The sequence below is a fragment of the Muscardinus avellanarius genome (genome assembly GCF_963383645.1).
Source record: "Muscardinus avellanarius genome assembly, chromosome: 15".
In the NCBI taxonomy this organism is placed as follows: Eukaryota; Metazoa; Chordata; class Mammalia; order Rodentia; family Gliridae; genus Muscardinus; species Muscardinus avellanarius.
In genome coordinates, this window is record NC_137801.1 from 87,713,225 (window position 1) to 87,738,744 (window position 25,520).

General features: G+C 46.2%; 1 protein-coding gene across 1 annotated transcript in view; it reads left to right on the forward strand.

Moving 5' to 3' along the window:
* Nucleotides 1–226: 226 nt before the first annotated feature.
* ANAPC1 (anaphase promoting complex subunit 1) overlaps nucleotides 227–25,520 on the forward strand; it is a gene marked incomplete at both ends in the record, with an annotated part of 60,875 nt that continues 35,581 nt past the window's right edge. Inside the window, 17 exons of the mRNA XM_080711447.1 lie at nucleotides 227–439; nucleotides 2,204–2,365; nucleotides 5,076–5,127; nucleotides 5,303–5,403; nucleotides 5,957–6,039; nucleotides 7,370–7,443; nucleotides 9,542–9,687; nucleotides 9,872–10,092; nucleotides 11,327–11,536; nucleotides 13,475–13,570; nucleotides 16,451–16,541; nucleotides 16,649–16,714; nucleotides 18,128–18,262; nucleotides 20,496–20,636; nucleotides 21,172–21,232; nucleotides 23,499–23,686; nucleotides 25,094–25,168. Of these exons, the coding sequence (XP_080567573.1) occupies nucleotides 227–439; nucleotides 2,204–2,365; nucleotides 5,076–5,127; nucleotides 5,303–5,403; nucleotides 5,957–6,039; nucleotides 7,370–7,443; nucleotides 9,542–9,687; nucleotides 9,872–10,092; nucleotides 11,327–11,536; nucleotides 13,475–13,570; nucleotides 16,451–16,541; nucleotides 16,649–16,714; nucleotides 18,128–18,262; nucleotides 20,496–20,636; nucleotides 21,172–21,232; nucleotides 23,499–23,686; nucleotides 25,094–25,168 (2,115 nt within the window). The remainder of the gene's footprint in view (nucleotides 440–2,203; nucleotides 2,366–5,075; nucleotides 5,128–5,302; nucleotides 5,404–5,956; nucleotides 6,040–7,369; nucleotides 7,444–9,541; nucleotides 9,688–9,871; nucleotides 10,093–11,326; nucleotides 11,537–13,474; nucleotides 13,571–16,450; nucleotides 16,542–16,648; nucleotides 16,715–18,127; nucleotides 18,263–20,495; nucleotides 20,637–21,171; nucleotides 21,233–23,498; nucleotides 23,687–25,093; nucleotides 25,169–25,520) is intronic.

The following is a 25,520-nucleotide window of genomic DNA, read 5'->3' on the forward strand; positions in this document are numbered from 1 at the left end:
TGTAGGTGTTATCTCAGACAGAATTGGCACCCACCTTATGCATTGTACTATACAAGGTCAGCTGTCATGCACTGTGTCCAGGAATGTTTGGAGGTAGAGCGGCCTCTTTCACTACAGCTCATCCTCGTCTTTGTGGTAATAAACTGGTTTTTAGACTCTAGGAGCTGACCAGAATGTGTTTAATGTGTTTGAATTTTAACAGAAATAATGTTGATATTTGGAACCCATGTCGAACTTCTATGAAGAAAGGGCAACGATGATTGCAGCCGGGGATTTGCAGGAATTTGTTCCTTTTGGTCGGGACCACTGCAAGCACCACCCTAATGCTTTGAACCTTCAGCTTCGCCAGCTGCAGCCAGCCTCTGAGTTGTGGTCTTCTGATGGTGCAGCTGGCTTGGTGGGATCTCTTCAGGAGGTTACAATCCACGAGAAACAGAAGGTTCTACTAAGATTTTCATTGTATTTGTGAAATGTACAGTGATAGAATCGACTTGTAATTTGAGGCTACCCAGATACAACAGAAATGAGTGTAACGTTACTTCCAGGGTAAAGGTTAAGATATGGTAATTTCAGTGAATGCTAAGCTTTTAGTTAGATATATTACATAATTTGTGAGTTTTATATTGAGAGTCAGGTCCAGTATTATGATTATAGTTCTCTTTAAACCTCTTTTCTTCTGACGTGGGGGTTAGATTTCATGTTATTTGATAATTGAGTGGTAGCGATTAGAAGTGGTCCCTGTTAGCTGGGCGTGGTGGTGACGCGTGCTTGTAATCCCAGCAGGCTGAGACAGGAGGATCGCAGGTTCGGATATTCTACCTCTGAGTTCTAACATCAGCCCTATTTGTTTAAAATTTATTTTAGAACAGGATCTTGCCAAGTTGCTGAGAGCCTTGCCAGGTTGCTGATGCTGGCTTTGAAAATGCCATCCTTCTGTCTCAGCCTTGCACGTACTGGGGGATTACAGGTGTGCACCACTATGTCTGGCTCAGCCTTATTTTTATTTTTATTGGTTTTTTTTTTTTTTTTTTAATGGTCTAAGTTTTGTGAGGCCTAAGTTGCTGAGTCTGAGTGCAAACCTGGGATCTTCCTGTCATAGTCTCTCAAAGACTGGGATTAAAGATGTGTGCCACAGCTCCTGACCAGCTCTGGTCTTTTTCTCTTTTCTTTCTTTTTCTTTTCTTTTCTTTCTTTCTTTCTTCTTTCTTTCTTTCTTTCTTTCTTTCTTTCTTTCTTTCTTTCTTTCTTTCTTTCTTTTTTTTTTTTGTGGTACTGGGGATGGAACCCAGGGGATTTTACCTCTGAGCTACACCCCCAGCTCTATTTTTTATTTTTTACTTTTTATTTTGAAACAGCGTCTCACTGAGTTGCAAAGGACCTCACTAAGTAGCCGAGGCTGTTCTTGAACTGTGACCCACCTGCCTCAGCCTCCCAAATGCTGGGATTACAAGCCTATGCCACCACTCTTGGCTAGCCCCAGCCTTTTTGAGACAGAGTCTTGCTAAATTGAAAAGGCTTGTGAACCGCCTGTCTCATTGTCCCAAATTGCTGGGATTATGGGATAGTAGTTCTTTTTAGATGGGGGAATGAGATGTAAGTGTGTGTTGGAAGAGTCAGTCCCTCCTGCCTTTTTATCTTTTTCTGATGGTCTGGGGATCAAAGCCAGGGTCTTTCTCAAGCCAGGCAGGTGGTCTACCCCTCAGCTGTACCTGTGGCTCCCTCCTGCCTTATTCACTTTCCTATCCCTTTGTGACATGAATGATGTGTACATAGTTAGAAGTTGGAACCGTCTTTTATGGCTGGGATGCAGGCAGGAAGGTACGGTGTGCTCAGCTGTGAATCTCGGAAGCTTGCGTTGTGCAGAAGCCCCAGGGGTTCTCGCGTGCAAATCTTTTTCTTCTCTGCCGTGTCTCTTTGGTCTCCCAAACATGCAGTTTATTTTTTGATCTATAGATACGTTATGCTTTTTGTTTATATTTTTGGCAGAGTAAAATAGGGGTATTTAATATGGAGAATTCTTGTTCTTGAAAATCTTGCGAGATGTGTTAACCCCTCACACTCCACTTTGTATTGGTCAGGTCACCAAGCCTCTGAGGATTTGGGGTGGATTGAGTTTTATTCCACAGGCAAATAAATCTTGCCCCAGACTCTTGAAAAAATCAAAAACCGTGTGTGAGTATGTGTTCCGTGTGTCAATTTGAAGGAAAGCTGGCAGTTGCGCAAAGGCGTGAGTGAGGTCGGCGGAGAAGTGGACTATGACGAGGAGCTCTACGTGGCCGGCAACATGGTGATCTGGAGCAAGGGGAGCAAGAGCCAGGCGCTGGCGGTGTACAAAGCATTCACCGTCGACAGTCCTGTCCAGCAGGTGAGCGGCCTGGCTTCACATCGCACTGACCACTCAACACCTGTGTATTATTTACTTACTTATTTTGAAGTATTGGGGATGAAACCCGGGGCATTCTACCTCCGAGCTACAGCCCCAGCCCTAATTCTTAGTCTTTTTAACTTTTGAAATGGAGTCTCATTGAGTTGTGGAGGGCATCACTGCGTAGCTGAGGCTGTCCATGAACTGTGATCCTCCAGTCTCTGCCTCCCGGATGCTGGGATTACAAGCGTGCACCACCACACCTGGCCACCAACTACTTTCCACCTTTTTAAAATATACATGTGTGGCTGGGCGTGGTGGCGCACGCTTGTCATCCCTGCGCTTGGGAGGCGGAGACAGGAGGATCGCGCAGGTTCAAAGCCAGCCTCAGCTACTTAGTGAGGCTTTCAGCAACTTAGTGAGACCCTGTTTCCAAATAAAATATAAAAAATGGGTCTGGGAGTATAGCCTGGAGGTAGAAAGCCTCTGGGTCCCACCCCCAGCACTGCAAAAACAAAATAAAAATAATAAAATAAAATAAATATACATGTGTGTATATGTATTTATTCGAAGGGTGTTGCCAGGTTGCTGTAGGTCTTTGGCCATGATGATCCCATCTCAGCCTCCTAAGCACCAGGGGTACCATACCCGCTATAATAGTATTTTTAATATATGATTATTATAAATGAGTGCAAGATAGTGAATAAATAAAAATTATTGCATTCATAGTGATAAAGACGGATTAGTGATAAAAACTAATTTACTCCCATTGCAGTTGGTTATTACATCCAGCTCTTTTTTTTTTTTTTTTTTTTTTTTTTTGGTGGTATTGGGGATGGAACCCAGGGGCATTTTACCTCTGACCTGCACCCCCAGCTCTCTTTTTTATTCTTATTTGGAAACAGTGGCAAAGGGCCTCACTAAGAAGCTGAGACTGTCCTTGAACCGCGGTCTTCCCGTATCAGCCTCCCAAATGCTGGGATTACAAGTGTATACCACCATACCTGGCTTCATCTAACTCTTCTAAAACCTTGCTAAAGGAGCTGGGATTGTGGCGCACACCTGCAAGCCTAGTCTGAGATGGAGATCGTAGGATTGAGGACAGCGTCAGCTACTTAGTATGATTCTCAGCAACCTCGTGAGATCCTATTTTATTACATTTTATTTTATATTTTGTGGTGCTGGGGATTGAGCCCAGAGGCTTTCTACCTTCAGGCTATACTCCCAGACCTTTTTATTTGGAAACAGGGTCTCGCTAAGTTGCTGAGAGCCTCACTAATTAGTTGAGGCTGGCTCCGAACCTGCCATCCTCCTGTCTCAGTCTTCCAAGCACGGGGATTACAAGCGTGCGCCACCATGTCCGGCTTTGTGAGATCCTATTTCAATACCAAAAGTAAAAAGGACTGAGGGTGCAGCTTGGAGGTAGCATGCCCTTGGGTGCAGTTGCAGTATACCCCAACAGAGGGAAGGAATTAGCAAGTAGCATTGCGTGTCTTTAGGAAGACTTGCAGCTCACCTCGGCTGATGAAGGCAAAGCGCGCTCACAGAAGAGCGCCAGCTAGCGAGCGCAGAGGGCGCGTTGGCGCCAGCGAGTCACAGTGACCGGCTCACGCGGGGTTGTAATGCTTCCTGGCACTCTCAGCAGGGAACCGAGGCGCTGTCCTGTGGGCACCTGCTGATGTGAAGGGACACAGGTGGCTCTTGGTATTGGCACAGGTTTGAGTTCGGCATTCCACCACGAGCTCCGTCTCTCCAGCTCTGTGTCATTGTGCTCTTGAGAACGTTGCTCATCAGGGTGCTGAGTCTCGCTACTCGCCAAAGCTGGCCTTGAACCTGCCATCCTCCCGTCTCAGCCTCCCAAGCACTGGGATTGCAGGCGTCCACCGCCACGCCTGGCACACACACCTCTCTCGAGTTGCCTGTTCTCACCCAGGTAATTGTGTGTAGTGTGAGTGGCAGTGGAGAGAGTGCTGTGTGCCCCCACTTAAAGTGCAGAGTGAAGTGCTTGGCGCTGTCCATTCTGTCCCAGGAATACCAGTCTCCTGTGTGCCTAGAGTGAGAAAGGCAGTGTTGGGCATGGTGGTGTACACCTCTAATCCTAGCTACTGAGGAGGCTGAGCCTGGAGGGTTGCAGGTTCAAGGCCAGCCTAGGCAGCTTACTGAGACCCCGTCTCAGAATAAATAAAAGGGCTGGGGATGTAGCTCAGTGTTAGAACGTCCCTGGGTTGACTCCATGCCAGCACGCAAGTCAGGGAGCAGGCTGTGTGGGGGGAAGAAAGCAACACATTAGTTTTTCTAAATATTTTTTCCTAAGGCGAGTACAGAGGAAATTTGAAGAATATGATCGCTTGGCAAGTCAATATTACGAAATAGCTTAACAATTTAAAACTCTACATAACCGTAAGCTTGTACAGAATATAGGCTTTAATAGAGGTTGAGCCGTTATTTCGATATTTGCTGCAAGACTTTTAAGTTAGTAGATATTTTTATTTTTGTCTTCTCATAAACTTTAATTGTAAACATAGTTTGTCTTTGCTTATAATGTCCTCCTCAGTCTTAGTTGGGAGACTCGGTTTTCTATTCGTGTTTGTTCCCATGGTGTATTGTTAAGGTGAGGAGGGAAGGTAGATGTCCTCACTCTTATTTAAAAGCTGTTAATAGACTATTGTTTAGACAGTTTTCTTAGGTAAGCATTTTGTTTTGATTTTAGGCATTGTGGTGTGACTTCATTATATCACAGGACAAGTCTGAAAAGATCTACAGTAAGTTTCTTTTTGATATTTTATCTCATGATACCAATGTTTATCTCTTTTTAATTCAACAAAGTCGTCTCTAAAATAATGTTTAACCTAAGCTCTGCTATATTGTGCGTTAAAGAGTTTTTACTGTTAGAATTGAACTCCAGGACATCTTGTAAGCCTCTCTCTTCCTTTTCAGGAAGCCACGAAGTAGAAAAATGCATCTGTATACTGCAGAGCTCATGCATGAACATGCATAGCGTGGAGGGCAAGGATTACATTGCTTCCTTGCCGTTCCAGGTACACCGAGTGTGTGGGTACTGGGTTAAAGCATTCCGAAGTTAACTGCTTTCAGAGGTCTTATGTCTCATGTCTGTTAATCAAGAATGTTATTCGAACTGAAAAACTAAATTTTCGTAGCTCTGCTGTTTCTTTGTCCTTTGCATGAAAAGTAAGGTATTTAAGGAAGTACCGTGAGGTCTTTTCTGAGAGGTTTTGGTTGGTGTAAGTGCTGTCTAGGAAGTCAGTTTGTTCTGTGAAATACTTGATGTGCGTAGCACTGGTCTTTCCCTGCTGCTGGTCATCTCTTTAAGGTCTTGTGCTGCTGTTAACAGCTCATCACATTGTCCTTTTGACATTGATATTAGCCACTGACTGGAATTTCACATGGTCCTCTTACTTAGATTTTACAGTTGCTTGTTAGAATACATTTAAAAAATATTATTGTTATTATGTATTTTGTAAAGCTCTGGTTAACTTGGAAGAAAAGCTAATGTTATGTCGTGTTCCAAAACCATTTTTATAGAGAAAGGGCACGTTCTCTTCTGTCTTTTCCCACCCTTTTGCCTGGCAGGTTGCCAATGTCTGGCCTACTAAGTATGGGTTACTGTTTGAGCGAAGCAGTTCTTCACACGAGGTGCCTCCAGGCCCACCCAGGTATTCATTTTATTCACTATTATTACTTGGGCTTTTTTTTTTTTTTTAATGGTACTGGGGATGGAACCCAGGGGCATTCTACCTCCAAGCTACACCCCCAACTCTATTTTTTTTCTTTATTTTTGAAACAGGGTCTCACTGAGTTGCAAAGGGCCTCACTAAGTAGCTGAGGCTGTCTGAGAGCTGTGATCCTCCTGTCTCAGCCTCCAGCCCTGTTTTTATTCTTTATTTTGAAACAGGGTCTCACTTAGTTGTGAACCGTGATCCTCCTGTCTCAGCCTCCCAAATGCTGGGATTACAAGTGTGTACCACCACACCCGGCTTCACTTGTTTTTTTTTTTTAAGGAAGTTTGAACAAACAGCTTAATAGTAGCAAGCAAGGTTGAATCCTTAGCTCTGCTGGTTTTTCATCCTGTTACTCTGGGCAAATTATCGCCGAGTTCTTAGCTTTAGTTTCCTTATCTGTTACAGAGACACTGCCACTTACCTCTTAGGACTAAAGCAGAGCGGCACAGCACCTGGCCAGTGCTAGACGCACGGTGGTGGTAGATGCCTTTGGTGGCGTGGTTACCTTGTGTCCTTGTAAAACTTCAAGCTCTTTGAAGGACAGGTAGATATAGCACCTGCCAGAGGGTGGTGTGAGAGGTAGACACTTGCTAAGTTTAAAGAAAACTGCTTACAGATTTTAATCTCTTCCTTCCTATTTTGATAGAAAGACTGTTCTTCCCTTCTTTTTTTAAGCACTCTTTTTTAAAAAAGGCAGACTTCTGTTTACTTGAGGTGAGTGTGCCTCTTTTTTAGCCGGCGAGTATTTGTAGCTATCGCAGACACACTGCCGGTGAGAGGTGAGCAGCGGCCTTGTCCAGTCCTCTGTGGGCGCTGTACTACAGTGACCACAGTTGGCAGACATTCCCTGGACTGTGTTCACTTCCTTATGTGTGCATGCATAGGATTACTCTTAAGAGTGGCTTCTAAAATGCAGTAAAGATACTTTCAGAACAGTATATAAAGAGGTTAGCGGGACATGGTGCTGCATGTGTGTGATCCCAGGACTCGGGTGGCTGAGTCAGGAGGATTTGGGTTCCAGAACAGCCTTAGCAGTGCAGCGAGACTCAGCGGCCTAGTGAGACTGTTCTGAAACAAAAAATCAAAAGGGCTGAAGGTGTAGCCTGGAGGTTCAGTCCTCAGAACCACACACAGACACAGACGCTAAGCTGGGGAGGTGGCTTTTGAGTGGGAGGTTCCTAGTTGCTTGTGTATGCTGGAGGAAGTATTTCTTTGTAAGGAAAGCAGTGTCCTTGTGACTGATTATGTATCTGTTTGTCGCTAGAGAACCTTTACCTACCATGTTCAGTATGCTGCACCCACTAGACGAGATCACGCCACTGGTTTACAAATCTGGAAGTAAGTGCACCTTTATATTATTTTACATAAGCTCTTCTACTTTGGGGGATGGAGGGGAATGAGGAGCTTATTATAAAAGTGGACTTGCTTTGTGAAAGTAAGATGATTTCAGCCAGGCATGGTGGTACACTCCTGTGATCCCAGGACTTAGGATGGTGAGACAGGAGGATTACAGGTTCCAAGCCGCCTCAGCAACTTAGCTGGCTTGTCAGCTACCTCGTCAGACCCCGTTTGGAAATAAAAAATAAAAAGGAAAGGGGGCGGATTGCAGAGGTCGAATGCCCCGGGTTCATTTCCCAGCACAGGGTCATAGCCAGCTCTGAAATTTCTCAAAATAAAAATAAAATAGGGTTGGGGGTATAGCTCAGAGGTAGAATGCCCGTGGGTTCCATCCCCAGTACATAAAAGCAAACAAAGAAAAAACACAGCTTTTTTGTTATAAAATATTTATTATTAAAGCAAGAACTTTTTGAAGATCACATTAATTGTTCAGTACCTATTTTAGTAAAAATAAGGCATCTTTATTATTTACTTTTTTTTACTTATTTTTGTGGTTCTGGAGATGGAACCCAGGGGCATTCTACCTTCGAGCTATACCCCCAGCTCTATTTTTTATTCTTTATTTTGAAACAGGGTCTCACTGAGTTGCAAAGGGCCTCATTAGCTGAGATTGTCTGTGAACCATGACCCTCCTGTCTCAGCCTTCCAAATGCTGGGATGACAAGCGTGTGCACCATGCCCGACGCAAAATAAGGCATACTTATCAATGGGGAGTACTGACATAGTTATGAACTTACCTGTAGATGACTCTGTTTCTTAATAGTAAGTGAGCCGGGCATGGTGGTGCACGCTTGTGATCCCAGCATTTGGGAGGCTGGGATAGGGGGATCGCAGTTTGTGGACAGTCTTGGCTACTTAGTGAGGCCCTCTGCAACTTAGTGAGACCCTGTATCAAAATAAAGAATAAAAAATAGGGCTGAGATTGTAGCTCAAAGGTAAAGTGTCCCTGGGTTCCATCCCCAGAACCATAAAAAAAATAAAGAAAAAAGTAAGCTGGGCGTGGTGGCCGCACGCTTGTAATCCCCGTGCTTGGGAGGCAGAGACAGGAGGATCGCGCTGGCTTAGGAGACCCTGTTTCCAAATTTAAAAAAAAATGTAAAAATAGGTCTGGGAGTGTAGCCCGGAGGTAGAAGGGCTTCCAGGAACCCCAGTACCACCAAAAAAAAAAAAAAAAAAAAAAAAGGTAAATTAAAGTATTTTTTGTTTTTAAGAAAAAAAATAAAGCAGGGCATGGTGGTGCATGCTTTATTTTCTGTTTCATGGATTGCAACTGCAGCCTATTGGCTAAATCTTTTTGTATGTTTAGGAGCCAAGAACAGTTTATACTTTTTTTTTCAGGGTTGTAGAAAACAGCAAAATATGCAGTAGGGTCCATATGTGGACTACATTCTTTGGCCTTTTATAGACATATTTTATTGACACTTTTTATGTTATATTGCTAATAATTACAATCTATACATTTTAGCTATATTGATTAAATGGTATGTAGTTGTTATTGATCATGTTTTTGAATAATAGTTGATGACTTTGGAAATTGTTTATTCAAAAAGGTAGGATAGTATAAATAGTAGAATACAAAACTCATAAGTACAGTATGGCTCTGGCTTTGTAAAAGCCTGTGCTGAGGTTGGTGCGGTGGGGCACACATGTGTTCCCAGTTAGTTGGGAGGCTAGGCAAGGAGGGTCATTTGAGCCTAGGAGTTGGGGACAGCTTGGGCGTACTGAGACCCCATCCCTTAAAAAATCAAAACAGGAAGAACTCAGTTCGTAAGGATCAGTTTTGAAATCCCTTTGTTCTGTACTTGATGGTTTCTTTGTTACGTTGTTCTGTTGTGTTCTGGTTTTAGTGGTATTGGGGCTGAACCCTGTGGCACTCCACTACTGAGCTTCCTCTCCAGACCCTTTATTTTTCATTTTGAGACAGGGTCTTGTCAAGTTGCCCAGCAGGACTTGAACTCGAGACACTCTTGCCTCGGCCTCCCGACTAATTGAGGTCCCAGGCATGTGCCACCGCGCCGGCTTACTGTTGTGTTCTCAGGTCTTTTCGGCTCATCGCGGGTGCAGTATGTGGTGGACCCGGCAGTGAGAATTGTGTTCCTCAGCATCAGTCCCTCCATCGTGATGACCTATGACGCGGCTCAGAACGTGCACTCCGTGTGGACTCTCCGGAGAGTCAAACCGGAGGTAGAGACGTCACTCTCTTTAACGTAGATTGTCAGCACTGCACACCGTCACATGTTCATGGGCGACTGATCATGAAATCGACGAGCTGCTGGGGAAACACTGTCGCTGGTCCCCGGGCCGGCCCTGCCTTCTTACGAGGACGGTGCCTTTTGACGTCTTTTTTCCCCCTTCATTTTTTCTTAAGGAAGAAAATGTCGTTTTAAAGTTCTCCGAGCCAGGGGGAACCCCGCAGAACGCTGCCACGAGCAGCTCCCTCACGGCGCACCTCCGGAGCCTTTCCAAGGGGGACTCCCCAGTGCCCTCGCCGTTCCAGAGCTACTCCTCCATCCACAGCCAGAGCCGCTCCGCCTCCTCGCCCAGCCTGCACTCCCGCTCGCCCTCCATCTCCAACATGGCGGCCCTCAGGTAGCCTTCCAGGGAAGCAGCCGTAGTCCTGGTCACACAACTTCTGTTAAGACTTCAAAAGTGCTTTTCTTTTTCCTTTTTTTTTTTGGTGTTGGGGATTGAAACAAGGAGCATTCTACCTCTGAACTATACCCCCAGCCCTATTTTATTTTTATTTGGAAGCAGGGGCTAAGTAGCAGAGGCTGGCTGTGAACCTGCAATCCTTCAGTCTCAGCCTCCCAGGTACTGGGATTACAGGCGTGCAGCCCCATGCCCAGCTTTCCTAAGATTTCTGGAATTTCTGTGTCATTTTTGTAGGACGAGTGAGATTTAGAAGCTGCTTATGCTGTCATAGACTGCTTTGTTTATACCACTATGTGGCAGCCGTTTGGTGAATGTATTAATTCCAGAAATATTTTAGTAGTTTTCTTTTGCCTTAATTCATATTAGTTTTTCTTTTCTCCGTTCTGCTTTTTTTTTTTTTTTTTTTTTTTTGAAACAGTCTCACTGAGTTGAGTTGCAAAGGGCCTAAGTAGCCGAGGCTGTTCTCAAACCGCGATCCTCCTGCCTCAGCCTCCCGAATGCTGGGATTACAAGGGTGTGCCACCACGCCTGTCTTGTTTTTTCATAATTGATATCTATCTACTACCTGGTGAAATATTTATCTGCTTTTGTTGGTAAATAGGTAAACATATACATTTGCGTATGCATACACATACAATGCTACAGTGACATAGTTTTTTGATATACACACACATATATGTCTATATAGGAATATAGTTTAAGACTATTTATTTTATTTATTTTTTGGTACTGGGGATTGAATTTAGAGGAATTTTATCTCCAGCTATGCCCCTAGCCTGATTTTATTTCTTATTTGGAAACAGGGTCTCATTAAGTTTTTGAGAACCTCGCTAGGTTGCTTGAGGCTGGCTGTGAACCTGTGATCCTCCTTTCTCGGTTTCTCAAGTACTGGGATTACGACTGTGTGCCACCGTGCCTGGCTTAGAACTTTTAAAATAATATAAACAATTTATTTATTGAGAAAGTGAATTAATTTTAGTTCTGAATGAATGTATTTTAACAAGAATTCTAGGTCTTCAGAATATAGTAAAGCATATTGACACAGACCATCTAGATACCTGTTTGTGAGTGGGATCATGGCACCAGTGCTGGTCTGCGTAGGGTTTCGGGAGGTGTTGGGCCTGCTGTGCGAGGCTGAAGCCTGACTGTGATGTTCTCTGTTCTCTTGCAGTCGTGCTCATTCTCCTGCCTTAGGAGTGCACTCCTTTTCAGGGGTGCAAAGGTTCAACCTTTCAAGCCATAATCAATCTCCAAAGAGACACAGCATTTCTCATTCTCCAAGTAGCACTTCTAATGGCTCCTTTCTTGCGCCGGAAACAGAGCCGATCGTTCCTGAACTGTGCATCGATCATCTGTGGACAGAAACAATGACTAATATAAGGTTTGGAATCATTAATTTTATTCAAAGAAAGCATTGCTTAAAGTCTTGTAAATTCTTGTTATGAGGGCGGGGAGCACAGCTCAGTGGTAGCACACTTGCCTGGCGTGCATGAGGCCCGGGCTTCAATGCCTAGCACCACAAAAAAGAGAAAAAAGTGACATTTCCCTTCATGTTCTCTTTAATATGATCAGTTATTAATATGTGTAGAGAATAGAGATTTATATCAAGGCCGCGGTTTGAGCAGGGATATTCGTGATGTTAAAGGGATTGTAAGCAAGGTGTGGAGGTGGTGGTGCACTCCTGTGGTTCCAGTACTGAGGAGCCCGAGGCAGGAGGATCACAGGTTCACAGCCAGCCTCCGCAACTGATAGTGCTGCAGCTCAGTGAGACCCTAATAGATTAGGAAATTTGGGAGTTCTATATTACTTTTCCTAAGTTTTGTCTGTATGTTAGTGGAATGTCAGTTCTGGTTTGGAGGAAACACAGCTCAGACCTCTGAACCATGTGAACTTTCTCCTTTTATGTAATTTCTTTATCTGTTGAGCCGTATGCCACCAGGTGTGCTAACTAATGGGCTGGTAGGTTACTGCCCGTCTTCAAAAGAGGGACAGACACCTGAAAATGGTGCACTATGGTCGGGCTTCGGAAGGACGGCTAGGTAGTTAGCGGGCAGCGGAGTGGGGAAGGCCACAGCAGGCCAGCGGGTTAGAACAGAAATCGAGAGGCGAGAGTGGCAAGCAGCCGGGGAGTTCCAGGCACCCCCCGCTTTGGTGTGTCCAGGCGAAGGGAAGGGCTGGGAACGGAGGCTTGGGAGAGGGATCGCTCTTGAGGTCTTTCCCTTTGATGTGAGCAGTAGGCTGCACTTACGTCTGTGCTCTAAGCCAGGGTAGGAGCTGAGCAAAGAGGGAGTCGTAGGCTTACAAAAGCACCAGAGGTGGAGTGCGAGCCATGTAGGAACAGTTTAAGCTGTCTGTAGAGCCTGTGACCTACAGACAGGTAAGGCCCGGTGGTGTGGAAGCTGAAGAGGCTGGGGATTGAAGTCTTGGGAGCTCAGGGTTTGGTGAAGAGACACGGCAAGAGCGGGCCACAGAGCACAGGGAAAGTGCGCTTCCAGAAGAGGCAGAAGAGGGCGCGGTGCCCGAGCGGGCGGTGCGGGCGGGCGGTGGGGAAGTGAGCGGCTCTGGAGTGCACGAGGTGCACGGCTGGTGGAGTGGGAAGGAGGAGGGGACAGAACTAGCCAGTGGTAGTCTCAGGGTGGGGAGAATTTAGGTCTTGTTGAATTAAAATTAGTCTTCAAAAATTTTAGCCCTGCCAGGTGTAGGTGATACACACTTGTAATCCCTGTGCTTGAGAGGCTGAGACAGGAGGATCACACAGGTTCGAAGCCAGCCTCAGCTACTTAGTGAGGCTCTCAGCAACTTAGTGAGACCCTGTTTCCAAATAAAGTATAAAATAGGTCTGGGAGTATAGCCCGGAGGTAGAAAGTCTCTGGGTTCCACCCCTACTACCACCAAAAAAAAAAAAAAAAAAAAAAAGCCCTAAATTGCCCTTGCTGTGTATCTAAGTATTTTTTTGTTTACGTAATCACAAACCCATTTTTATAGCCAACCAAAGGAACAGTAATCCCCTTTTATGTTATCTAATATTTAGCCCATCTTTTTGATGTGTGTAGTCTGGGGATTAAACCCAGGGGTGCTCTACCATTGGGCTATATCCTAGGCCCATTTTTCTTTTGGTGGTACTGGGGTTTGAACTCAGGAGCACTCCACCTCTGAGCTATACCCCCAGCCCTATTTTTTTTAAATTGGGAAGCAGGGTCTCACTAAGTTGCAGAGGGCCTCACTAAGTAGCTGAATATTTTCACAGATTTTTGATAGTTACTGGAGTGGATTTTTGAACTAGTGCTGACAAATTTCTATATTAATGAACCTGTTGCAGAGAGAAAAATTCACACGCCTCAAAGGTGTTTCTTACAACTGATCTGTGTGGACAGAAATTCTTGTGCTTTCTAGTGGAAGCACAGCTTCAGCTGCGGTAAGTACCTGTGTTCTTCAGTTTTCCCTTTGTAAATACTTCGGGACTTCTCCCTCCTTTTCTCTCTCTCTCTCTCTCTCTCTCTCTCTCTCTCTCTCTCTCGTGTGTGTGTGTGTGTGTGTGTGTGTGTGTGTGTGTGTGTTACTGGAGATTAAACCCCAGGGGCATGACTCTGAGCTAAACCAGCAAACAAGGTCTCACTAAATTACTGAGGCTTGCTGCACACTTGAGATTTTCCTGTTTTAGCCTCCTGGTCTTTCTTTGTTTCTTAAGTAGGCTTATTGAGAAATAATTTTTTTTTTTTTTTGGTGGTACGGGGGATCCTGGAAACCCTTCTACCTCTGGGCTATACTCCCAGACCTTTTATATTTTTATTTGGAAACAGGGTCTCCTAAGCCAGCGAGGCTGACTTCAAACCAGCACGATCCTCCTGTCACCGCCTCCTAAGCGCGGGGATTACAAGTGTGTGCCACCACGCCTGGTGAGAAATAATTTTTAAATCATAAAATTGACGTTTTAAGTGTATTACTACTAAGTGATTTGTAATCAATTCATAGTTGTGTGCCTTCCCCAGTCCAGTTTTAAACATTCTCTTTTTCCTTTTTGATACTGAGGACTAAACCCAGGCAGTTCTTCCTCTGAGCTGTAGCCCCAGTCCTGTTTTGTTCTTTGTTTTAAGCAGGTCTCACTAAATGACTGAGGCTGGCTTGAACCTGGGATGGTCCTGCCTCAGCCTCCCAAGCACTAGGGTTCCCGGCGTGTAGCCCCAGGCCAAGCCAGTTTTTATTTATTTTATTTTATTATTTTATTTTTATTTTTTGGTGGTACTGGGGTTCCTGGAAGCCCTTTTACCTCTGGGCTACACTCCCAGACCTATTTTATACTTTTTTATATTTGGACGCAGGGTCTCTTACGCCAGCACGGCTGGCTTCGAACCTGCGCGATCCTCATGTCTCCGCCTCCCAAGTGCGGGGATTACAAGCGTGTGCCACCACGCCCGGCTCCCAGCCAGTTTTAAAGATGTCCCTGTGCCCTATGGCCGTCAGTCTCTCCTGTCCTGATCCTGTGCAGGCGTCTGCCTTAACAGGCGTCTTTCTGGACGTTTCTGTCAGCGGATCGTGCACCGCACAAGTGGGTGTGTTGCACCGTTCTCAGATCCGGCGGTGTTGTGTGAGAGCATCCTGTGGCCACGTAGCAGTCTGTTTTTATCTGCACAGCAGTGGTCTGTATCTTGGTCAGTTTCTGCTTTTTGACCATGGCGAATTGTGGCACTGGGAACCTTTCTGCAAAAGTCTCTGTGAGGACAAATTTCGTTTCCTTAGGTAGACACCTACGAGTGGAATTGTGGGGTTAAATGGTAGATTCATGTCTAACTCTGTGTGTGTGTGTGTGTGTGTGTGTGTGTGTGTGTGTGTGTGTGTGTGTGTTTTCCAGGGGACACAGACACATTCTATCGCTGAGCCATACCCCCTGCTCTTTTTGTTTCTTTTGTTTTGAAACAAGGTTTTGCTTTTTTGCGGAGGCTGTCTCCAACCTGTGGTCCTTCTTTGTCAGCCTCCCAAGCGCTGGGATCCCAGCTCATGTTTAACTTTTAAAGAGATGAGCGAGTGTGCTTCTGTCCCTCCAGCAGTGTGCGAGTGCTCACTTCTCTTGGTCCTGGGCCACACGGGGTGTGTCTTGACTGTAGCCATTCTTGTGGGTGGGAAGTGGCTTCGATTTGCATTTCCCTAATGACTTCTGATAATTTTTCGTAGTTGCTGGCCACTCATTTGCCTTCGTGGGTGAAATGTCTATTAAAACCTTTGCCCATTTATTTAATTTTTCATTTTGAAGCCATTATTGATGGAGGAAATTCCAAAATAGTAGAGTTGCTTTGGATCCTGTGCTCTGTCTCTCTCTAGCGGTGACATTTTACTACTCACAGAGTACATTATCAAAACCAGGGAGCCGATGCCTATTGTTCCACAGTCCTTCTTTCAGAGAGCACTTTTACCTGTGTTCATTTTTGTGAGCATATGTTATGTTCCATGCAGTTTTTACACATGTAGATCTGTGTAAGTATCTCTAGAAGCAAGGTACAAGATATCTTTATCAACTTAAAACCCCCTTTGTAGTCATGGCGCAGCCCCTGCACCTCCCGCGGGCCTGCTCTCCTGGTCACTACATACTTGTTCCACCTGCAGCTGTGTATTTTAGCCACTTGAGAATGTTATCTAAACAGAGTCATGAGCCGGGCGCTTGGGAGGTGGAGACAGGAGGACCGCACAGGTTCGAAGCCAGCCTCAGCTACCAAGTGAGGCTCTCAGCAACTTAGTGAGACCCTGTTTCCAAATAAAGTATTAAAAAAAAAAAATAGGTCTGGAAGCATATCCTGGAGGTAGAAGGCCCCTGGGTTCCACCCCCAGTACCACAATAAATAAATAAATAAATAAATAATAAATAAATAAATTGTGATACTGGGCTTGAAGCCAGGACCATTCTACATCTGAGCTACACCTCTAGCCCTCTTTAATTTGCTTTGTAACAGGGTCTTGCTAAGTTGTTGAGGCTGGCCTTGAACTGCAGTCCTGTCTCCACCTCCCAAGTATATTTTTTTGGTGGTACTGGGGATGGAACCCTTCTACCTCCAGGCTACACTCCCAGACCTATTTTTTTATATTGTATTTGGAAACAGGGTCTCTTAAGCCAGCGAGGCTAGCTTTTAACCTGTGTGATCCTCCTGTCTCCGCCTCCCAAGCGCGGGGATTACAAGCGTGTGCCACCACGCCCGGCCATTATAGTGTTTTAAAGACCATGTTTCCATTCAGCATAATACTTCTAGGACTTGTACAGGTTGTTGCATGTATCAGTAGTTTACTGTTTTTTCTATTTCATATTTAGCTGTGTGAAGTTTCAAGAGAGTAATGACAAGACGCAGCTCATCTTTGGCTCTGTCACCAGCATCCATGCAAAGGACGCGGCCCCAGTGGAGGTGAGTGCAGGCGCCTTTCTTGAGAAATAACTTTGTTCATTAGGGCTGTCAGTTGAAAGGTCTGTCACCTTGTTCAGATTGAAAACGTAATTGCCTGTGTGTTTTAGAAGATAGACACCATGCTGGTCCTGGAGGCGAGTGGGAGCCTGGTGCTGTACACAGGCGTGGCGCGGGTAAGTAGTGAGCAGCCGGAGGAGGGGCGCTTGCTGGGCTCCGCCTGCAGCGTGCCAGGGTTGACACACGCGGGCACAGGCGGGACCGTCAGTTTTCAGCCCATTTGGGGAGGATGTCTGTTGGCATTTCCTGAGAGCCTTAGAGATAGTGAAATACCATTGGGTTAGCATGACTTGTTCATTCATTCTTTTGAAGTCAGTGAAGAATTTACTTTATGGAAAGTGTTTTTGAGGGGGAAATACTGCAGAGCCTGTGGGGGAAGACAGGTGTGAATGGGAGCCTGCCGTGTGCGTTAGTTGGAGTTCATTCCGGGAGCATCGCGGCCGCATGTTTTCGCTGCTGAGAGTCATTGGTGTTCTGCTCTTTTTCTTTGCCTAGTCTCTGAGAGCTTAGGGCCTTTACTGTCTTTACCACAGTAAGGCGGGTACTACGTGGGATTTTGTACTTGACTGCATCAATACTCTCCCCCCCAAAAAGGAGAGAAGTCACGCTTGAAAAACTAAGCCAAAGGATTTGAATGGGATGGTGCAGTTTGAAGGATTGGTAAAGGCCGGTCATGGTGGCGTATGTTTGTAATCGGGAGGCTGAGACAGGAGTATTCCGTTTAGTGGACAGCCTCAGCTACTACTTAGTGAGGCCCTTTGCAAGTCAGGGGGACCCTCTTTCAAAATAAAGGATAAAAGCCAGGTGTGGTGGCGCACGCTTGTCATCCCAGTGCCTGGGAGGCTGAGACAGGAGGATGGCACAGGTTCAAAGGCAGCCTCAGCTACTTAGGCTCTCAGCAGCTTAGTGAGACCCTGTTTCCAAATAAAATAGAAAATAGGTCTGGGAGTGTAGTCCGGAGGTAGGAAGTCTCTGGGTTCTACCCCTAGTACTACACACACACACACACACACACACACACACACACAGACAAAAAAAAAAATAAATAAAACAAAATAAAAATAAAGAATAAAAAATAGGGTGGAGGGTATAGCTCAAAGGTAGAATGCTCCTGGGTTCCATCCTCAGTACCACACACACACACACACACAAAAAAAAAATCTAAAAAAAAGATTGTTAAAATATCATTTCTTTTTCAGTTGTGTTTGGTTGAACACAAAAATGAACTTATGTGCGTGCGCTTGTAATCCCCACGCTTGGGAGGCGGAGACAGGAGGATCGCACTGGTTCGAAGCCAGCCGTGCTGGCTTAAGAGACCCTGTTTCCAAATTAAAAAAATATATAAAATTGGTCTGAGAGTGTAGTCTGGAGGTAGAAGGGTTTCCAGGAACCCCAGTGCCACCGAAAAAAAAAAAAAATAACACCCAAAACGTGAAGAAATTTGGGCTTAACATCCCTTAGCATTTTATTTAGGGTGTGAGGTTTTCATTAAAGCCAGTGTTTCCCTCATGTCTTCTTGTTGCTCAAAGGTGGGAAAGGTCTTTATTCCCGGGCTGCCAGCTCCCTCCCTGACGATGTCCAACGCCATGCCTCGGCCCAGCACGCCGCTCGACAGCGTTAGCACCCCTAAGCCTCTCGGCAAGCTCATGGGATCGTTGGATGAGGTGAGACGCGCGTCCTGTGTTGTCAAAGGTCCGTGCTGTTTTAAGGAAGTTGGGACCCTCGTCAGTTCTTGCAGTGGCTGACTATTTCAGGGAATGCTGCCGAGTCACCGTTCCCAGATGCACAGGAGGGCGCGCTGCTCCCCTGTGAGTGTGTGCTGCTTCTCAGGGCCTGAGAGGTGGAGTGGCTTTCCACCTGGGACCTCACACGGCACTTGGGTAGAGGAGAGGCACTGTCTGTATAGGAAGCTAAAATTTAAAGTCGACCGTTAAGACTCAGAATGAGGAGCCCACAGTGCCATTGTAGACTCGGGGGCAAGACACGTCCTAATGGGTGAGGTGGCAGAACCGCAGCCTCACCCTGAGGGGCACGTCCCACGTGGCCAGGGCTGGAGGGTAAGTAGATCTGTGAAGAGAAGGGCATATGGGGCAAGGAGGAATCACAGCCACAGGCCCCTAACACACAGCGAGGGCTCAGCAGATCTGTGGAATGAATCCTAAAAATATCACTAGTCCATTAGGTGAAGTGGGGCAGGAGGTGGGCGATGGTAGCAGCCGTCTTTCTTGAGCATTTCTACGCAGGGCTCTCTCTGAGATTTTATAAGCATGAGCACATTTAAGCCCTTAGGGATCTTGACTCACTGTGAGGATGCTGCTGTGGCCCTCACTTTGCAGGTGGGTGCCCAGAACTGACTTGTCTAGCCTCCTAAGGTGGCAAGTGCTAGAGCTGGGCTCTGCACGCTCACTGAGGGCTTTGCGCGGTAGAAAGCATGAAAAGGTCGCCGCACTCCGGAGGCAGTAGCCAAGGCGCTTCAGGTTTCTGAGGAAGGCTCAAGCGTCTGACCTGCCTTAGTGGTGTACCTTGGCCTCGAAGCCAGGAAGGCAGTTAGCTCCAGGCGAGGCTGGCCATGCCCTGTGGGAGACCAGGTGGGCCCGAGCTGGCACCGTGTGGGAAGGCGGGCGCCCTGAGCCCCAGAGGCGGGCCGTGTGCTGTCGGGCTGGGAGAGGTGCCGGGGACAGGCTCGGGCTTCCCGAGCTGCCCGGGAGGTGCATGGACCTACCAAGTCAGGGAAGTCGGGCGTGCTCGAGGACGTGAAGGGCCACTTAGGGACAGCTCACAGGGAAGCGAGTCTGGCAGTGTGGGGCTGTCTTGGCCGTGACTCGGCTCTTCTCGGCTATGTGCCAATCGGAGCCAGCCATTCGCGGAGCTTCGGAAGGAAAGCTTGACGTGGCAGAAGGCTTTTTATCTCTATGATCAGAAATGGTGTCCAATTCTTCAGAGCTCCATCAGCCCCGGAAATGGCTCGTATCTTTTCCTAGCCATGAGGACGCAGGAGACCACAGTCTGACACATGGGTGGGTGGCTTTCCCACTTCTGGCAGATTGTGTAAGGGCCAGGAGCAGGGAGCTGAGCTTTTCCTAGAGACTGGGGGAACTATAATGAGGACCTCTGAGGCTGGGTGGGCTCTCGGTGTTGACGAGATAGTCACCCAGAGGGGCGAAGATTGAATTATAGAATTATAGAAACAGTGACCAGTGGTCATGGCTAGAGCACTAACATTGGAAGTTAGTACTAGAGATCGTTCACATTCTTGTTTGCTTATCTGCAGTTAAGAAAACAATTGCTGTTTAAATAAATGTTCACTGGGAGGGGGCTTCCAGGAACTCCTGGTCTCTTTCTTTGCCTTCTCTTGGCCCTCCTTTGCCCTGAGGTGGGTCCTAGTTTCTCGAGGCGTGTCTGTCTTGGAGCCTGCAGGACAGTTATGTCTCTAGCCCTGTAAGGCTGCCAAGAGGCCCTGCCTTCTGAGTTTCTTAGCTCTGGCCTCTCTCGTGCCGTCCCTTGTCTATGTGTTGCCCACTGCTGGGGATTGCAGATGCCCGGGCAGGACGAGTTGGGGGTGGTGCTGGGCCTCCCTGCCTGTGCTGCCCATCCCACTGTGGTCTCGCCCGGGCAGGACGAGTTGGGGGTGGTGCTGGGCCTCCCTGCCTGTGCTGCCCATCCCACTGTGGTCTCGGGCGCACGCTTCGTGCTCTGCTGCTTCAGCCACCTTTCATAGTTGATTTCTGTGAAGACTTTGGTCTCCTGCAGGTAATTATCATAGCTGGAGCCAGAAGGGTCTTAAGTCATTGTATAGGATCATTTGTTAGACCATCTGCAAAAGAAAAATAGTAAAGTTTCTTTTCTTCTTAACATCTCAGAAAGAATGTCATTTGTTTGTATATATGACTTTTACAGGCTGTTCTGTTGTCCCCGGTTCCAGAACTGAGGGATTCTTCAAAGCTTCATGATTCTCTCTATAATGAAGATTGCACTTTCCAACAGCTTGGCACTTATATTCATGGTGTCAGAGATCCTGTCCATAACAGAGTAACTCTAGTAAGTACATCCTTAAAAAATTAGCTTTCTAAGAAATATGGCTTGCATTTCAAATTTGTGAGGATGTAGAATTTTGTCTGAAAAATGAAAAAAATTTTCCATGATTTAAAAACTCATTTTGCAGTGTGTTATTTTTGTACTGTTTTACTTTTAATTTTAAATAATTCTGCTTTAAGTTTTATAGTTTATGTATTGTTAAAATTTATTAAAAACAATTGCATGTTCAGCCAATTGAACATCTATGATTTTTATCTTTTCGTTAAAAATAGGTCACCTCCATTTGACACTGGTGACTCTTAGTGTCTGTATAAAAATTAGACACTCTATTTAAACAAGTGTTTTTGGATATCTTCTGCAAATAAGCACACTTAGTTGGAACTGTCCATTTTTGTTTTAGAAATACTGTGTTTCACTTATCTTATGAATCCTGCTTGACAGGCAGGCAGTTTTGTAGAGCAGTGTCTGTAGGACATTCAAGGACTTAGATGCTCAGTGCTGCTCACCTCTTCTTATTTGTCTCCACGCTTTTCACCAGGAACTGAGCAACGGCTCCATGGTTAGGATCACTATTCCTGAGATTGCCACCTCTGAATTAGGTATGCTGGAGAGTTGAAAGATTTGGAGTGATTGTTGGTTTACATCAGTAATTGGGTTTTTTATTTTTATTTTTTTATTTGTTGGTGGTACTGGGGCTCCTGGAAACCCTTCTACCTCCGGGCTACACTCCCAGACCTATTTTTATACTTTTTTATTTGGAAACAGGGTCTCTTAAGCCAGCGTGGCTGGCTTTGAACCTGCGCGATCCTCCTGTCTCCGCCTCCCAAGTGCGGGGATGACAAGCGTGGCCACCACGCCTGGTAATAATTGGGTTTTAACAATTACTTTGGTGGTTTTGAAGTTATGGATCAAGTCTTCATTTTGCAGAAAGCCCTTAGTAGCTGGGTGCCTTGTCAGGGGCACTCCACGTGGTTAGGCCGGTGTGTGGCCAGAGCTGTGTGGGTTCTGTTTTTCTGAGGAGTTTTGGATATAGGGGTCTCACTATGCTGCCCACACCTGTTCCCGTCTCCAGGGCTCTGGTGACCCTTGGGCCTCAGCCTCTGCAGCTGGGGTCACGGGTGCTGTGCTCTCCTCCTTGTCTGAGCCTCTCGTGGCCGTGTGGGGAGGGCCATGCAGGGTCATGGTGTAGGGCCTGTGTCTTGCAAGAGCACCTGAGAAGTCAGGGTGCCTCAGCAACTACACACCCCTTGACATATTTGATGTTTCCTAAGATGAATTTCTCGGTTTTTAAAAAAACTTTAACATTAATACAATTGCTTTGATTGGATAAAATCTTGTTAGAGGTACTTCAAAATATATTGGAATCTGCTTGAATTATTAATGAAATACAATTTAGAAGATGATAATGGAGAATATTTTTGAGCATAAAATAGTAAGCACAATGTTGAAATTGAAAGAATTTGCCAACAAATGTAAGAAAAGTGCATGCTAGCTTTAGAATTTAAATTTAGAATTTAGATTGTAGACTAGAATGACTGTTCTACTTGTTTATTTTTTATTATTTGGTACACTGTAATCTGACATCACATTGGGTGAGAGTGGACGGGACACCACAGACTCCTGATGCCCTTCCCACCAGGGCCTCCCCTGGCTCCCCTCCCCTGCATCTGTGAGATTGAAATCGGTGCTTTTGAATACAGTCACACTTTATTTCAACTGTTACATTCTTTATAACTTCCTAGAATGACTTTTTTAATGTAGGGATTATTTTGTGGGTGTGGTAAATTATATTCCAAATTTGCATAGAGCTTCCTTTTCTAAAAGATATTTAGCTATAATTGTAGGACTAAGTACCTAAAATATTATAAGCCTAAAGAAAATATAAAAGTAAATAATGAGAGAAAGAAAGACGGAATAAAATCTTACTCTTACCTCGAAAAAGGCCCTTAGTTGGTGCACTTGAAGTCCCGTGCTTTTCACGAAGGCTTGCTTGGCCTAATCTTGGGTTCAGCAGACATCCTGGGTTCTTTGGTTTCCTGGCATTCCTTGTCCTCACAAAGCAAATGGGTGAGGGGAAGGACGTGCTGTTGAGAATACGTCCCGTGGCAGTGGCCGTTTAGACTGAATCCCGGAAACAGCACGCAAGAACGCTGGGTCGGGCTGTTGGCTCCCCAAAGCGGATCCAGGCTGGCCGCAGCCCGGCAGTGGCCCTCACCCCGCGGTCACGGGATGATGCTAGCATGTAATGGTGTTCACCAGTGACCAAGTTGGAGAGAGCGGCGGAAGCTGTGTGCGTCGCCCTGGCACATTGCGACAGACACATAGAACTGAACACGGTCAGAAGCAGCCAGAAGGCTGGACTCGCTCTCCCGGGAGGTGCGCTCACTCCCGGGCGTCTCGCTTGGCCAGCCAGCACTGCTCTCTGAAGAGGTGCACGCTGTGTGGTACAAGGCTAGCAAGCGCCGTAAGCACCTTCACGCAAACTCACTACTGTGGGCATCGTGCGTGTTCATAGCGTACCTCTCATTCAGTGTCTGGCTGGGGCCTGTGTGAGTGACGGGGAGCCCCAGAGAGTGCTGGGCCACAGGCATGGAGCGTATCTTTCTAGTGAACTAGACCGCTGCTCGCCTTATTTCTGATCCAGACTGCATGGTAAACAGCTGGCCGCAGACCTCTTGCAGCCCTGTTGCATTCAGCCGCAGGCTGGAGTTCCAGGTGATTGCTAGGAGTGTTTACATCTCATTGGCTCCTTAGTGACAGTTCTCCTTCCATAATAGGTGGCCTTTGTGTAGTAGGAACTTAAAAGCGTTCTGATTGAAATGCATGCATAGGAAGCATATTAAAATTAACTTTTGCTTTTAATAGTACAAACATGTTTGCAAGCAATTAAGTTTATCCTGCCAAAAGAAATAGCCGTTCAGATGCTCGTCAAGTGGTACAATGTCCACAGTGCCCCTGGCGGGCCCAGCTGTCACTCAGAGTGGAATTTGTTCGTGATCTGTCTACTGAACATGATGGGTTACAACACAGACCGCTTAGCGTGGACCCGGAATGTAAGTAGAAGCAGTTCTTTCCTTCATGGGTCACTCTGTTCTCAACGTAAGGTTTGCATACTTGGTAATAGAGCATTCAGAGTATACAGCAGACAAGTGCAGTGTTAGGTGTACCTTATTCAGAACATTGGAGTGATGCCAGGCTGAGTTATATATTGTAAGCCAAAGGCCATTTCATACTTAACCACACGTTACTAGTGATTATAATCAGAGTCTTTATAGCATATTTGAGCACACGTGCTATTTTTCATTTCATCTGGTGAAGTGACTGCCTGCCGGTTGGTAAAGGAACTGAGTCTCAGAGACCATATGCTTGTGATTTGCTCAAAACTGGGGCTGGCCTGTCTTCAGACTCATGGCGTGGTGTTCTTTTCTGAAGACAAGACTGTCTTTATTGCACATGGCTTGGTTTGCCAGGAAGAGAATTTGGTGCCGGGGAGCTGTAAAGTGCACTAGCCTGCTCTCTTGAAACAGGGTCTCACTAAGTTGCAAAGGACCTCACTAAGTATCAGAGGCTGACCACTAACCTGCAGTCCTCCTGTTTCAGCCTCCCAAGTACTGGGATTACAAGCGGGCGCCACCAGGCCCGGCTTTTATTTTTATTTTGAACCCGGGTTTCTCTAGGTTGATAGGAGTCTCACTACTCAGACTATCCTCCAACCTGCGTCCTCCTGTCTCAGCCTCCCAGGTACGAGGATTATAGGTGTGCGCCACATGCCCAGCGGAGAAGTATTGTACAGTGTCGCCCTAGTGTTTGGCAGAGAACTAGTTCCCTCTGTTTCCGTGTTCTGGGTGGACTGAGGTATTGCCCTCTTTTGTAAAGAAGTATGTGGTTCTCTTAATTTACTCCATGATAGTCTAAAGGAAGAAAGAAGAAAATTGAAAAAAAAACTTAAGACAGATCTCACTTTGTGTCCAGGTTGGCCCAAGCTCCTGCCGCAGCTCCTGAGTAGCCAGGACTGCAGGCACGGGCCGCCTCCTGCCCCATCAGTGCTGGAGGTGCGCGTGGCCTTGGTCATTTCGCTCAAAGCTCTGGTGACGCGGTCATCACTGGTGAATCGCTGGCATTTTGCTTTGTCAGCTCTACCTTGGGTTTTTGTTCCACTTCCTTGACGTGGTGGCAAGCGCAGGATTCCTGCCAGTGCCTTGCTGCGTGAAGGTGGCATTTCTTCCTTGTGCCCGAGTAGGACACAAAGGGGTGACCTCGGTGAAGCTCACAGCTGGCTTGACCAGACCTGCACCATGGCTCACAAGAAAGATATTTGTACTTTTAGTTTCCAGGGAAAAAATGCGTGTTGATGGCTCTCCTCACATCCCATAATCACCAGAACTGATTTCTGAATCCTTGAAGTTGCTTAGTGGACTAATTAATTTATGATTTTATCTTCTCTTTTGGGGTGACTCCAGTTTGACTTTGAAGGATCACTTTCTCCAGTCATTGCGCCCAAAAAGGCAAGGCCTTCCGAGACGGGGTCTGATGACGTAAGCACTCTTTTTGATAATACAAGTTGATTTATGGAGGCTTAGCCTGTCTCTCACCGCCGTGGTACTCCTGTCAGTTGTCTGTATTCTGGCGCGTTTAGCTTTTATCGTAGTATCGAGTGACAGTGATTGTGACAGTGTTTCCCGTGTTCGTCTGTCCTCGTGTCTTCGTCGTCATCTGCGTGGTCTCGTGGCCTTGCTGTTGCTTTATTGCCAGTTGATCGCCTCAGGTGATAGCGTTTGTCTTACACAGTGTTTCTAACGTAGGCTCCAGGACATACCAGATGCCATAGATGTATTCTTTCTTTCTTTTTTGGTGGTTATGGGGATTGGGCTCAGGGCATTCTGTCAG